Source organism: Falco rusticolus, chromosome Z (genome assembly GCF_015220075.1).
Source record: "Falco rusticolus isolate bFalRus1 chromosome Z, bFalRus1.pri, whole genome shotgun sequence".
NCBI lineage: Eukaryota > Metazoa > Chordata > Aves > Falconiformes > Falconidae > Falco > Falco rusticolus.
In genome coordinates, this window is record NC_051210.1 from 19147687 (window position 1) to 19162817 (window position 15131).

General features: G+C 35.7%; 1 protein-coding gene across 1 annotated transcript in view; it reads left to right on the plus strand.

Moving 5' to 3' along the window:
* The window catches only part of DMXL1 (Dmx like 1), a 76192-nt gene that overhangs the window by 25370 nt on the left and 35691 nt on the right, over positions 1-15131 (plus strand). Inside the window, exons 12-22 of the mRNA XM_037373815.1 lie at positions 314-403; positions 722-824; positions 2885-3001; positions 4291-4515; positions 5175-6866; positions 7440-7550; positions 8924-9093; positions 10261-10358; positions 11032-11197; positions 11956-12208; positions 13834-14924. Coding sequence (XP_037229712.1) covers positions 314-403; positions 722-824; positions 2885-3001; positions 4291-4515; positions 5175-6866; positions 7440-7550; positions 8924-9093; positions 10261-10358; positions 11032-11197; positions 11956-12208; positions 13834-14924 — 4116 coding nt within the window. The remainder of the gene's footprint in view (positions 1-313; positions 404-721; positions 825-2884; positions 3002-4290; positions 4516-5174; positions 6867-7439; positions 7551-8923; positions 9094-10260; positions 10359-11031; positions 11198-11955; positions 12209-13833; positions 14925-15131) is intronic.

Genomic DNA, 15131 nt, shown 5'->3' on the forward strand with positions numbered 1-15131 from the left:
ACAGCAACAAACTGTGTGTGTGCATTGTCCATCCTAAGGAAAAGTTGAGAAGACAATGCAGCTTGGGGAAGGGACAGTAAACGGCTGAATGTGAGTCTTTCCAAATGTTCTCATCATCTTTCAGCCATCGAAAGCAATGCGGCTCTTGATAAAACTGGGAATGTTACCTGTGTTCTTGGTGGATTGTAATCAGTGTATTTTTAATACTTTAGTTAATACTTGCTTAGTGGTATTGCACCTACCTCGAAGGCTGTGCCGCAGCAATGCACAAAACTGAGTTAACAAGACCACCCTCCTGACTCTTTTTAAACAGAAGTATGTTGGTGAAGTTTTTAACATCATAAGTCAGCAATCTACGGCTCGCCCAGGATGTATCATTGAACTGGATGCTATCACAGAGCTTGTAAGTTTCTTTCCCCCCTGCCCCCCATACTCATTTTATACCATAATTAACTTGTTTAAGAAGTTATAATAATAAATGCTATACCTGTAGCTCTGCATCAGGAAAAGATAAGGTATGTAAAGTTTGATTTTGACATACACCTGCGTTTGGTTTCATAGTACCTGTAAATTAGAAGGCTCTGAATAATGAAGGTATGTTTTCTTGAGAAATCTTTCATTGACGTGTATGATTTATCAAGTTAAAAGCTGCCATGTTCGAGAGCAATCTTAAACAGTACACTCCATGATGTTCTCTTGTTGTGTGTTTTTACTTTCATAGCATGGCAGGAAAACGCAGTTATTGCATGTTTTTCAAGAAGAGTTCATTTTACATCACCAGGAGAAGGAAGTACCTGAAAAGAAGAATAATTTATCAGATTGTGGTAAGTAATTCTTTTCATAGAACATTGAAGACAAAGTATATTTTTCATTCCACAGAGGAAACGGAACTTGTTTTATACATCTTAGCTTTTTAAGGTCAAACCCCTTACCTGATTTGAGATCTTTATATACCAAAGAAGAAAACCTAGTCTAATGAAACTCACAGGTGTTTCACTTCCTTTAAGAGTAGTGTGCAACCAAATTTTTGATAAAGTAGCTTAAATCATGAGATACCCATCCTGTAGTGTATTTTGCTGGTACCTTTCTTACATGTATGCAAAGGGTTTTAAATGTAGAGCCTGTAACTGTAGGGTATGACACAGACAAAGCTTATTGCATTCTTTCATGGTGAATGTTCATCCTTTACATCAGCTAAATACCATTCCTCAGTCCTTTTGCGGTATAATAAATTACAGGTCAAACAAATCCCCCCCAACCGAACTGTAAAACACAATACTGTGAGTCGTGTATGGATTTGTAGGTCAGATATGAATTGCTGTGGAATAAATGATCAGTTTTCCTTGAAGTGAGTCAGTGGTTGTGTTGCAGGCATCTCAGCTTTGTTTTGCTCTGTTCCAGTGAAATAATGTGGGAAAAAAAAGGGTCAGAGTAAAGTTTGTGATAACAAGTAATGCTGAATAAAAGGAAGCAGAACTGTGGAACAGTGTCAAAATGTTGCATAAGAACTTGGTACTCAACATTTGTTTTTGTTAAAAGGGAGACATCTAGGGAAGTATTACCTGAACTGTATATACATAGTGATCAATTCTGAATTAGCTATTTCTAGTCCAGAAAGAGATTTGGAGTAATGGACATAATGAAAATGTCAACTCAATTCTCAGTGAAAGTAAAAAAGTGCAAACAGGATGTTGAAAATTAGGAACAAAATAGAGAACAGAAAGAAGTGTAACTCCAGTGTAAATTTGTCATGTTTGCATCTTGAGTATGATATACAGAGAGGGCTTTAAGATAACTATGGAAGCTATTTGATCTTAGAAAAGGACAACAGTTTATATATGCATGTGTTCTGAAGGTCTCTGTGGATTGTTCCATGTAAGAACTTGAGCTAAATGGACCCTTTGAAAAACTTTTAAATTAGAAGTGTATCATTTGCATACTTTGTAATTTGAAAATATTTTCTAGTACTTTAAAGCTTTTTAGTTTTAAAAGCTCCCACTCTTTCCTCTTTAATAAAGCATATAAGTATTCAACTCACATTGTTTTTAAAAAAGGAACATACGAAATTGTGTTTTTTCTGCAGTACCATAAGCAACCCAATGTCAAACCCACGGGGCAAATACATCTTATTCTTGATGGTGTTTTATGTAGATGCACACCTAAAGAAGGGTTGAAAGAATCGTGGAGGGAAGATGGCCACTAAACAACTATTCCTCCTTGGCCGTAATGGGTTTACTTTGGTGCTGAGGAAGGAGAATGGCTTGGTGCATGCTCCAGAAATGGGCTTCTACTGATTATTGCAACTCATGTTGTCTTTTCTTGGGGTGGACCTATAGCGGATAATTTCTTAGGAAGAAACAGTGTACTGCTTGTGCATTCCAGGCTATGTAGTTGGTCTGCTGGGTTGTGATCAATGAGCCTGTTCATTAGAGCAGGCTGTAACTTCCCATCTGTTGAAATGGCATTTCTTCTCTGGATGTAGTTTGTATACTTTTTATACATTAAAGGACAAACCTCTATCTACCTCAAGGTTTTAACAGTTACAGTTGCCCGTAACAGGCATCTAAGGGACAAACATGTAAAAGACAAAGGTGTAGAGCTAAAAGTAAGTTCTGTGATTTAACCCTAAATATAGTCAATTCAGGCAGATATGTTGTTCTTTCTAAAAGAAAACATTGACAGTTCTTCATGTGAATACCTGTAATTGTAGTGGTTATTGCTTGTGATAAAACACTGAGAAAACTAATGTAGCAGAGTTGGATGCAGTCATACCATTGCATTTCAGTATGAGTTCATGATAATATGATTATTTTCAGGCTAGCAAAATTTAGTTCTGCTTTCAGGTGAATAACTTCTAAGATCTTCCTGTTCTGAATTTCATCAGGAAATCAGCAGAATGGATTCTCTGAAAAATTCTACTTAATAGTAATAGAGTATGCTCAGAACCATTCATTACTACATATGTGGCATTTACATTTGAAGTCAATTCCTGTTTCAGTAGGTAAGCCCTCTTCCTTATAGTTTTCTGTTTTAAGAAAAGTCACTATCTGATGAATATATTGTCTATTCAGCCTGTTCTAAATTGTATTTCAGCATTTTGAAAAGAATCTGTGATTCTTCGATTACAAGCTTTCATCACAGCCTATTCTTTCTTGATTACTTATTAATCTTCAGAATGCTGAAGCTTTTGAGTTCAGCCTGAGCTCAAAGTTTGGTATAACTTCTGCATTCTAAGGGCAAATACATTTATCTGGTTTTAATAAGGCCTACAAGTTCAGATCTTTCGCTTCTCAGAAGTTTTTGTTCTGCAATTTGCGTTTACACATGTTCTAAATAGGACTGTAGTCTGAAGCACCTAAACTTCAGAGATACTTTTACAATTATGAATAGTTTTGAAGTTCTGAAAGCTGCTGGTTCTCTTTCAGACTAGCAAACTACCATAAAACTATTAAACTTTTAAAGTAACCTATGATATACTTCAGTAGTTTTCTGTTAACATTTAAAGATTTTAAGAAAGTGTAAACCTGGCATTCACCACATAACAAAGGAATCTCTTACAACATTCCCGTCACTTAAACCAAACTGCTAGTTGTCTTACTCTTGCTTTCAAAGGCAGAATTTCTTCAGTTACTTTATTGCAATTAGTTTATAAGTTGATGAGAAGACTAAAGATGAAAATTTTCTGATCTGCTTATATGATGATGACGTTACTGATAAGGCTTTTCAGCCAACCTGTTGGCAATTTTCATGTTCCAGAACACATCAAATTTATATTTCAGTTGTTGAGTTTTGTTAAAAAAAAAAAAACCCTAATAATGAAGCATTTGTGTCATATAATCTCAAAGATCCTACATTTTAAGCAAATATTAACAAAACATTTCTGAAAAAATAGTTTTCCACAATTTGTAAGGTAAGACATGGAGATCTTAATTTATTTTTCTCTAGCTCGGCTATTTTGTGCTTGATGAAGCATTATTTTCCATATATAACCACATACATACCTCTTTGTTCTGCAGTTTTGGTCTTTCTGGTTATAGTTTGATTTTCTTTTAATTCTGAAAAGTTTAAGCTTTAACTTCTCAGCAGTTCTAGAATTTCAGAAGTTTTCCATCTGTGGTGTGCTAGCATTTCTCCTTAAATCTGAATGTGGGAACACATTTCATTAAAATGAAAGTAAAATTTTAAGTCATGTTTTAGCTGTCTTTTTGGAACTTTTAAGGTGAGTAAAATTACTTCTTACTTTAAAAGACATAATTGACTTTTCTAAATTAACAATGCAAACTTTTTTAGGTGAAAAAATAGATTCAAATCCACCTGAAGCAGCAACACAAACAGAAAAATTGCATTCTTCACCAGATCCAGAGAAGATCCAATCACCTTTCACTCAAAAATACCAAGCCTGTAGAGCAAACCTTCAGAGCACCAGCTGGCTTAGTCTGTCTTCCAAAATGGTGTATAGTCAAGAGTTGAATTTACCAGAAGGAGTAGAGATAATAAGTGTAAAGCCATCAGCAGGTTTGTAATCTATTTTTTAAAGAATCAAATAAGGAATCTTTTCTTTTCTGACTTTGGTCTTAAAATAGAAACAAAATAATAAGAAGTTTGATACTTGTTAAAATTTAAACAAATTAGGTAGATTCAAAAGGTTTTTTAAAACTTGCTCTCCTGAGTTTATATCTCCATCTTGGAGTTAACATTAAGAGCTTTTGTTTTTTATAAGGTATAATATTTACTGAATTCCAGATTCTTGCAATAAAATGTGTTTTAGAAACACAAATTTGCTTTTGTAGCCATTCATGAATTTTTTCATAGTATCTGTACTTGAATTTTAAGGCTTCTATCAGCAGTCTTTCCAAAATATTTTATAAAGATTTTTAGATTTCTGAATGGGAAATGTTTGTTTGATGAAAGAGATGATAGATATAAATATTCAGGTTTAAGTCGTATAATTTGACTCCTCTCTAGAGTATGAAATGGAAACAAAGAATAAAACAGTTTCATAGTATTTTTATGTTGTCTCCTTTTGTGAGGACCTGCAAACAACCCTCTTTGTGAGGAAGTGACAATATTTTTTTTTGTTTCAAAATAGTAAAATAACTGAATAAAAATGTCTTTACTCTTTTACTTGCTTTTTAATATTGCCCTAAGTAAAAGTGTATTTTATTTAATTTTAGGTCATCTAAGTTCTTCTTCCATATATCCTGTTTGTCGTGCACCATATCTGCTGGCCACTTTGTGTTCTGATGGGAAAGTTCGATTCTGGAGATGTAGAGTTACCACTGAATCATCAGCTTCTTCCATGCCAGGATATAACGCACACAGTGATGTTACATATGTATGGGAAGAGTGGCCATTATTGATTGAGGATGGACTTCTTAGTAGTAGTGCTATTAATGTTCCAGGAAGGCCAACTGAAGTTAGCTGTGCACACACAAACAGATTAGCAGTAGCGTACAAGCAGGTAACATCTAAAAATAGTAGTCTTTCTCAAGAATTTATAATGCATGTTAGTATTTTTGAATGTGAATCTACAGGGGGTTCTTCTTGGATTCTAGAACAGACTCTTCATTTAGATGAGATAGGCACCACGTTAGACTCTGGTGTTAGTATTGATAGTAATTTAATGGCATATAACCAACAAGATGTTTCTCTGTCTCATGGTGGAAATGTTATGCCCAACGCTAAGCACTTGGTACGCTTAGATTGGATGTCTAGAGAAGATGGTTCACATATTCTAACAGTGGGAATTGGGTCAAAACTTTATATGTTTGGCCAGGTGTCTGGGAAAGTGCAAGAACAAAATGATAAGGAGATTTTAGCAGTCTCTCACAGTGGCAGTATGAAGGCTACAACCCTTTCTGGGTTTGTTCTGCTGCGTTGTGTTGACTTGGTTTCATCTGTAGAGGGGTCACCTCCTTTTCCAGTCTCCTTGTCTTGGGTGCGTGATGGCATTCTTGTAGTTGGAATGGATTGTGAAATGCATGTTTACTCCCAGTGGCAATCTTCTTCCAAGCAGGAACTAGTTAGTACAGACTGCGGAAGTATGCCGTGTATAACTAGCTTAATGAAACAAAGCCAATCAGCTGCCTCAGCTCTGCATCCACCAAAGCGAACCTTGACCAGATCTATGACCAGCCTTGCACAGAAACTTAGTGGGAAAAGATCTGCCTGTGATCTGTCTCTGGAAATGGAAGATTCTGGTCTTTTTGAAGCAGCTCATACATTGTCTCCCACTTTACCTCAGTACCATCCATATCAACTGTTGGAACTCATGGATCTTGGTAAAGTACGTAGAGCAAAAGCCATTCTGTCCCATTTGGTGAAGTGCATTGCTGGAGAAGTTGTTGCTGTAAATGAATCTGAACCTAATCATGATAAGAGGCTTAGATCTCTGACCATCAGTGCTAGTGGAAGTACTGCAAGAGATCCCAAAACATTCAGCAAAACTGAGACCACAGACTATATTGAAATAGACTCTGTTCCACCGTTGCCTTTGCATGCTCTACTTGCTGCGGATGATGATTTATCTCATTCCTGTTCAGAGAAGTCTAATAATCAGAATAGTCAAAGTAAAAAAGATACACCCAATGAGAATTATGAAGATCTCTTTCAAAATACTGTTATAAGTACAGATGAACTTGTTACATTTGATGCAGATGAAGACAGTTCGAAACCAAAAGTCATTGATCTTTCTCAGTACAGCCCAACTTACTTTGGACCAGAGCATGCTCAGGTTCTTTCCTGTCACTTGCTTCATTCAAGCTTGCCAGGTCTGACTAGGATGGAGCAAATGTCGTTGATGGCCTTGGCAGATACAATTGCTACTACCAGTACTGACATAGGAGAAAGCAGAGACAGAAATCAGGGTAAGATGTCTCTTCCCAGTTAAACATACTGCTATGCTTCACAACCTTTTTTGGGAGTTTTTCCTATTTTGGAGTATTTTTGTGACCTGTGAAAAGACTTCATAGTTTCATAGTGTAGCTGGTATAATTTACTGTGCCGTTGCATTTACTGTTTTAACTAAAGTTTCAAGACTTCAGACTTTGATAAAATCAGATTTTGTATTGCTAACTGTTAATGCCAGTGTTAGTCTGTCAGTCCACGTACCATAATTGTTTCTAATTCATTTTTAGAGACAGCTTTCTTAATGGCCAGTGTTTGTTGCAATATGTAGAGAAACTGATAAACGATTATGGAATTTTTTTTATATGATAACACTTTTTCTTGCATTAAGAACAAATAACTTGAAAACTTGTATTTGAAATTTTCCTCTTTCCCTTTCCTTAAAGGGAAGAATTATGGATTAAGCTATTATATGTATGAATTTAAAGCCTTACTTAGTAATCACAGAACAGTAAAATATTTCTTCTGTTAAAACACCCAATAGCTACTTCTAGTAGTTTATTTGAAGTGCATATAAAAATATTTAATTCCAGGTGGAGAAACTCTTGATGAATGTGGTTTAAAATTTTTATTGGCTGTTCGGCTTCATACATTTCTAACAACTTCACTTCCTCCTGTACATCGAGCTCAACTGCTTCACCAAGGTAACTGATAGGTTTTTTTAGATGAGGTGAATCTTTGTGATGTAGCTGTACATATGATCACTGTGCTGTTGACATGCCTCTGCAGAATCAATGAATTATTGTGTTGGGGTTTTTTGTGTGTTTGGTTTTTTGGTTTTTTTGGTTTTTTTTAATTGTTCAATATGAATGTATGCCAAAGCAGAAAATGTCTGTTGTATTTTAGGTACAGGTCTTGGAACTAAAAGTGATTTTTTTAAAACACTTTTTTACTTTTAGTTTTTTTGTATTTCCCCAAAAGATCTGGCTTTTCTGTATTTCTAGGACCACGTTGTTTCAATAACCTTCTGCAGCAGTAATGCAGTAGGAAATATAGTATGTGTTTACTCAGTTTTTTAGTGCATATTTGGGAAAAAAATCTCATACAGTCTACTCAAGAGTGAAATGTTTTTTCATATGCTTACTGTAATTACCCAATGAACTATTTCAAATAGTTTTCTTTGGTATAGTTTTAAGTAGTTCCAACCTGATACTGCAGATGACAAAAGGGATGGATTACATTAGATTTGGATTGATTAGGCCTAGTCAAATCTGAAGGGCTGGCTGTGATTGCTTTGTTACCCTTTCATTAGTCATCATGACAGTCATGCACCCCTCAGCTGCATCACAGATAAGAATTTGCTCTGACTGCCGCAGCAGAGCCCTGCTGAGTTAGCTGTCTGATGGAATACTTCTAGTTGAGATACTTGTGCTTCTGGTGGGCTCAGAGATTGGTGAGAGTAAGAAGTGCCTCCAAGGGATCTGTAGAGCTGCAGCTGAGTGCACCTCTGTGCAAAGAAGCATCTCCTGGCCCTAACTAGAATTGCAATTATCTATAGCTGGCTGTGCTGCTGCTTAGTAATTGCTGTCTTCCTTATGTGTTTTTTTCATTTTTTCCAGTTTTTTTCTGTATCTCTATCCTCAAACCTGTTTCCTACTGTGATTATCTGAAACTTTGCATGTTTTAATCTAAGTCAAAATAGTGAACCTACCTTTCAAAACTTTGAAAAGTTTAATCAGTATGTTGCACTTCATCATGGCTAATCTTAACGCCACCCACTATAAGTGTATTTTGAGCTTCAGTCAGTAACTGTTCCTTGCAAGCTTACATAAAGAATTTGCAGGTGAAAAATGCTTTCAACGCAGTGAGCTTTCTTTAATATTTGGTATGCAGTGCTTACAAATATTCTTAAATTTCTATTGGCTTACCAGAAATGCATTTCAAAGTGTTTGTTTTGGATTTCTGCCTTCTTCCCTTCTCCCTTTCCCACCTCTTTGACTTAAGATTCTGGATTATTTTATTAGTGAATCTTTCTTCTTCTTTTTTTTTTTTTTTTTTTTAATGGCTTATTACATAGGCTTATCTACTAGTCATTTTGCCTGGGCATTTCATTCAGTAGCAGAAGAAGAACTATTGAGCATGCTCCCTGCAGTGCAGAAAGGAGATCCATCGTGGTCAGAACTCAGAGCTATGGGTATAGGATGGTGGGTTCGAAATATCCATAGCCTACGGAAATGCATAGAAAAGGTAAACATAACATTCTGAAACAAAATTGCCAGACTTTTTTCAAGCACCTGTCCTCTGGTGTTTACCTTGTATTTATGTGTTTTAAATTTTCAGATATGTTCAGTGTTTCTGAATGTCTTGTGCTGTATTTTTTTGTACACTTGGTTTATGGTATGAATACGAACTTAGGTGTTTGATGTTTTTGTAGTACTTGAGGCTTCAGATTCCAGTGTGAAGTACATCTTGGGCTTTTAAATACTCCCATTTTAAAGGTGGCAGTGTACATTGCTTATTGTGGATGCTCAATATACAGATGAAGCATGTAGGGTTTTTTTATAGCAAAAATAGGAAACCAGTTACAAAGAAGATTCTCCTTTTACCCCACTTCTGATAGGTTTCTACGAAGATACTGTACATCTGTTCGCAAACCAATACATTTTAATGATAACAAACCCTTCTATTGTTATATTTTAGCTTGGATTTGGTTTTTTTTGTATGTATTTTAATCATCATAGGTGCAGCAATAAGCCTAGCCTCATTATCACTTGTTTTAAGCTCTTGGAAATGGCAGGTGCATTGAGCTAGAAAATGACATGCACAAGATACTTTGACTACAAAGCACCAAGTGCTAAAATGGATCTCTCTGCTGAAGATTGAAAAGTAAAAGTAATTAATTATCACTTTATGAAACTTACCTGCCTTGCAATTAAGAAATTCCAAATATTCTGGGCCTGCATTTAAGGTTACCTTACATGGGTCTTGGACTAGGCTTGCAGCCACTTACCCCTTTTTCCTTTCCAACCTCCAAAAGTAATCTCCTGTAAACAACTTCTCCTGTTGTGACTAGTCCCAGCCTGTTCTTCAAGACTCCATCTGTCCTTTGATTACCAGAGCAACTAATGAATTAATTTTGTTACGATTTCAGATGTAGGCATTCCCATTAAATCTGCCAAAAAGCTTCTAGAACTGGAAAAGCATTAGCTAAATAATACCAAACAGAAATGAGGGATTGAAGCTGTGGTATCTTCATGCATTCTTATGTTAGACTTAGAGTGAGAGGAAAGATCCTGTATTAAAGAGACCTCCCAAGCACTTTGGGGCATGGGATACCAGAAGCAACAAGAATCTCAGAAATACTGTGAGTCATTTACGTTTTGATTGGTTTTTGCTGTTGAACTGTCTTCACAGGTGGCTAAAGCAGCTTTTCAGCGAAACAATGATCCACTTGACGCAGCTATTTTTTACCTTGCAATGAAAAAGAAGGCTGTGATCTGGGGATTATACAGGTAGGAGACATGCAAGCTCTTACATGGAATTTCATAATGTCTGGTATAATTTCGGGAGAAAAATTGCATTTGGTGGTAATCCAAAAGAAGCACAAATTCTACCATTTTAACCTGAGATTCAATTTTTAAATTAATCACTAGATTTAACCAGTAGTTCTTGCATTTACTGAGGTAATTCGGTTGCTGTTTCTGAAGGTACATACTTCAAGTTTTAGTCTCAAATCTACTGTAATTGCAATCACTGCTTAATTCTTGGTTCTGAAGGACTGTCGGTGTATTGTATGGAATGGCATGTTATATTTTTGAAAAGTTTGTTACAAATTTTACTTCTAAGTTCAGAGGTCTGAATTATGTCTCTTTCAAACTGGCATTTTGTAATATAATCAACATTGCCAACTTTTAAAAAGTAGTATGCATTGTCACTTACTCTTGAGAACTCACCTGAGAAAAATGAGCTTTTTATATTTGTATCTGCTTAGCTGAAAATACCGTTAGTTTTTGTATACTAAAGTTTTTGTTACTTTAAAATATGAAGCTCCCAGTGTGGCTGAGAGCCTCTGTATTTCCTAATGAAAAGATCTGTGTAGAGTTCTACTGACATCTGAGACAAATAAGAGTTGTAATGTATCTATTAAAATATGTAAGATTTTTATCAATTATGTTCAATATGCAGGTCCCAAAAAGATACTAAAATGACACAGTTTTTTGGAAACAACTTTACTGAGGATAGATGGCGTAAAGCAGCATTAAAGAATGCTTTTTCTTTGCTTGGCAAACAACGTTTTGAACATTCTGCAGCATTTTTCTTGTTGGCCGGACACCTAAAAGATGCAGTGGAGGTAATAAAATAATAAACTTTTTTTTTAATGTTTCAGTCTGTTATATTGTCCCAAACTTACAAATGTTTTGAATGTTACTTGCATTTTGCTTTAATATGACCCCTGAAGATTCTGGGATTTTTTATTAATGACAAATATAAAGCCTTGATCTTTATGTTTTAATTCTGTTTTAGCTCTCATATTAGTGATAGTAAGAAGTCCCACAGTTAATTTCTCCATAACAGTGTTAAGATACCTACCTATCATTAACTTGCTTTCAGATTGTCTTGTCGTACATGAAAACAACATAGTTTTTCTTTAGGAGGTTCCAGATCTGAAAACGAAGGCTGTTTGGCAGTGATGTGGGTTGGCTATGAGAATACCTTCACAAAAAAAAAATATTTCCTGGGTTTGTTTGAATTGAAAAGTTGGGAGGAAATTATTTGCTTCACTAATGAAGGGTTTGTTCTATAAAGCTTCGTAACCAAAACATCTAGCTTCAAAAGGTAGTATGTGCACACTAAAAATGATTTATTGAAGCCATTTGATTTCAAAGATCTGTTGTCATGTCAGACTTCAAATGAGCAAATTGCAAATCAGATCTTGCATATAGTAGTTGGTCACAGCTATTCTGAATAGTTCCTGCTGATTTATTATGGAACTGATAGACCTGTTTACATTGGTCTGAACAGATTCATGTCACTTCCTGTCTTGTGATCCTTTTAATTAAAGGAGAAATTATAGTGTTTGATCTTGTGAATATATTTATTTTCAATTAGGTCTGCCTTGAAAAACTGAATGATATTCAGTTGGCTCTTGTAATATCAAGACTTTATGAGTCGGAGTTTGAAGTATCTAGTACTTACAAATCTATACTACAGAAGAGAATTTTGGGAAATGTGTTTCTGGGAAAAGATTGCTCAGGAAACATGCATTGTGACCCTTTTCTGCGAAGTATGGCTTACTGGATTTTGGAAGACTATAGTAAGGCTCTTGACACCTTGATCAAACATTCTGTTGAAGATGAAGGAGGTAAGAATATGAGTATTTTGCCCGTTAGGTTTGGTTTAACTATTGTTCATTTAGGTAGCAGTTTCTTAAAGCACAATCTGAATTAAGACTAAGTTCTGCATAGTTGCTCACTGCTGCTAGTAAATAGTTTGCTGTTCTAATGTGTGTGGTTTTTTGTAGTAGATGTGGTAACTGTGTTCCTGTTTTCCTGTATCCCATGAATGCATACTTAATTTGGCCTTTACATATGTGAATATCAGGATAATGAGAATGACTCTGCAGTGATGCAGCTGTTTTTCCAGTAGCAGCTTAAATTTGAAGAGACAGTTTAACTTAATTAGTTAATCTGACTCCATCACAACCTAGGAAGAAAATTCTGATTGCACAGTTATGTAGCAGAGTCTGGAAGACATGATGTTTTGTAGCTTTTAGTCCTTTGGAAGAATGATTGATCACAATGATAAACTGTCACAGAAGAATTTTTGGTATTTACTATGATACAAGGATGTCCATGTGATGCCTGAAACAGTATGTAACTCTCCTAAAGTGATTCTTTTCCCTGATCATTTGCTAGCTTTATAGGCGTTCATAGAATCAGTTGTATTATTTCTGAAAGTTAATATTCTTAAGGAAGTTACATGATTCAACTCCCTAGTAGTTAGCATGCTAGCTGGTTTCAGTTCTGGATACTGAGAGAAACTTGATAGGGATAAATGAAGACTCAAGTCCCCAGAGTTGTGTAATTGATTTTAAAACCTGATTTCAGTAGAAGTTACATGCCTCAGGATAACTGAGCAGATGAGCAGTATAGTGTTCAGTTGTTTCCATCTTCGTCACACCCTTCTATGTAAAACAATTTTTAAATTTTACTAATTTTTCTTTAATCAGTTCAGTGGCTTGTTTGTGGTGTTTTGCTTTAATTTTATTACTTGAAAGGTAATCTTTCACGTACCTGTTTGGATTATCTGTAATTAGCTGTGCCATAACTCCTGATACAGTAAGGGTCTGTCTCAGCTAGCCTAGACTCATTGAAACCTGTGTGAATCATCCTTTGCTGATGCTCATACCTTTTCAGGGTTTTCCGATGTTGTGGTTTTGGGCATGGAGAAAAAATGTGTAGGTGGTTCATTGCTGTATAATAGATTTATTATTACATAATACTGATAACTATGTATTAATGTTGTGAATTCCCTAGTTTTATTAGAAGTTGCATTTAAGAGATAAACTAAAAATACTAATCCAGAATTTTTACAAAGACCTTTTTCTAAAGTAAAAATCTTTAGTAAGATGTAACATCTGATTGCCATTTAGCAATGGAGACTTTAGAAATCTAAACTGAACAGTAAATGTGGTCTTGTTGGACTGCAGTAGAACTGGCGTGACTGCAAGGAAAAGAAATGGCAGCTGGTTTAGATTAAAGGTCTTACCTACTCTCCCACTCAAACTTCTCTTTTTAGTAGTCATTAGGTTTGGCAATGTCCTCCCTCCTAGGATATTCAAATGATAAAAGTGAAAAGGAGGGTGCAATGAAGTAAACAATAGAATAAATATTAAGACAAAATAGCCTTCTGATGAACTTAGAACTTTGCAGATGGATTATTTCATGCAGAATGGTAGATTTTCCTCATGATGCAATATCTTTTCAGATGAAAGAAGTGGCTCATCAAGTTGTAACCCTGCAGTGTTTAACTTCTATAACTACTTAAGAACACATCCTCTCTTGTTGAGACGTCATTTTGGCTCTTCTGATACATCTTCCACACATATTTGCCTAACAGTAGAAAATGGATTAGCTGAAAAAATCAACCTAGGTGAAAGACGGCTGTTTTTTACCACTGCATATGCTCATCTAAAAGCCGGTTGTCCTATGTTGGCCTTAGAAGTGTTATCAAAGATGCCCAAAGTTGTCAAGAGGTCAAAGTCATTCTGTAGGTCCCCTAGTTTAATGGATACTAGCAAAGATTTCTCACCATCTTCTCCAGTTAAAGAGTTGGAAACAAAAGACCAGTCTTCCAGTGTTGATTGGTCACAGCCAGTACTGAATAGTCTAGGTTCATCTTCAGACGGTTCATCAGGAAAACATTCAAGTTCAACTATTTCCTTTGACTGGAGCCAGCCAAGTATGGTGTTCCAAGATGAGCACTTGAAACTACAGTCAGACAGTGATGACAGTGATGAGAGTGAAGATTCTTCCCTGGTAATGAAAGAACTAAAACCTCTGAAGAAAACTGAAAAATTGTATGAAACAAGTTCTAGCTACACAGAATCTTGTAGTGTAGTTGATGACAAAGATATTCTGAGTCCATCAGAAGACATAATTTCAGCACAGCTGAAGTTTAGAGCATGCCTGAAAATTCTTACTGTAGAGCTTCGTACGCTGTCCACAGGTTATGAGGTAGATGGTGGGAAGCTGAGGTATCAGCTTTATCAGTGGCTTGAAAGAGAAGTAGTAGCTCTTCAAAAGACTTGTGATTATAGTGTGGAAGTAGAAGAGATGCAATCAGGAGTTAGCGTGGTGTCAGAGGAAGCTACATTGCATGAAAACACTGAAGACTTTGCTGACCAACAAAAAAATATGCTACAGAAAGATGACTTCCAGAAAAGACGTCAATGGCTTCTGAAATACCAGTCTCTCCTAAGAATGTTCCTTAGTTACTGTATACTTCATGGCTCTCATGGTGGAGGTTTGGCATCTGTCAGAATGGAATTAATTCTGCTGTTGCAGGAATCTCAGCAGGTATGTGGGAGTACTGTCTCTGCTTCAGCTTTGTAGATTTTTTTTTTGAATGTGTTTCATGTTATTGTTGAAATTTTCCTGTTATACCCTGAACCTGTTTTATAAGTGTAATGCTGTTTATAACATGTTACATATTCTGTAGGTTATGGGTTTTTTGTTGCTTAGAATCCCCTTCCCTGTTCAAAAATTCCTCTGTTCCCTTTAGGA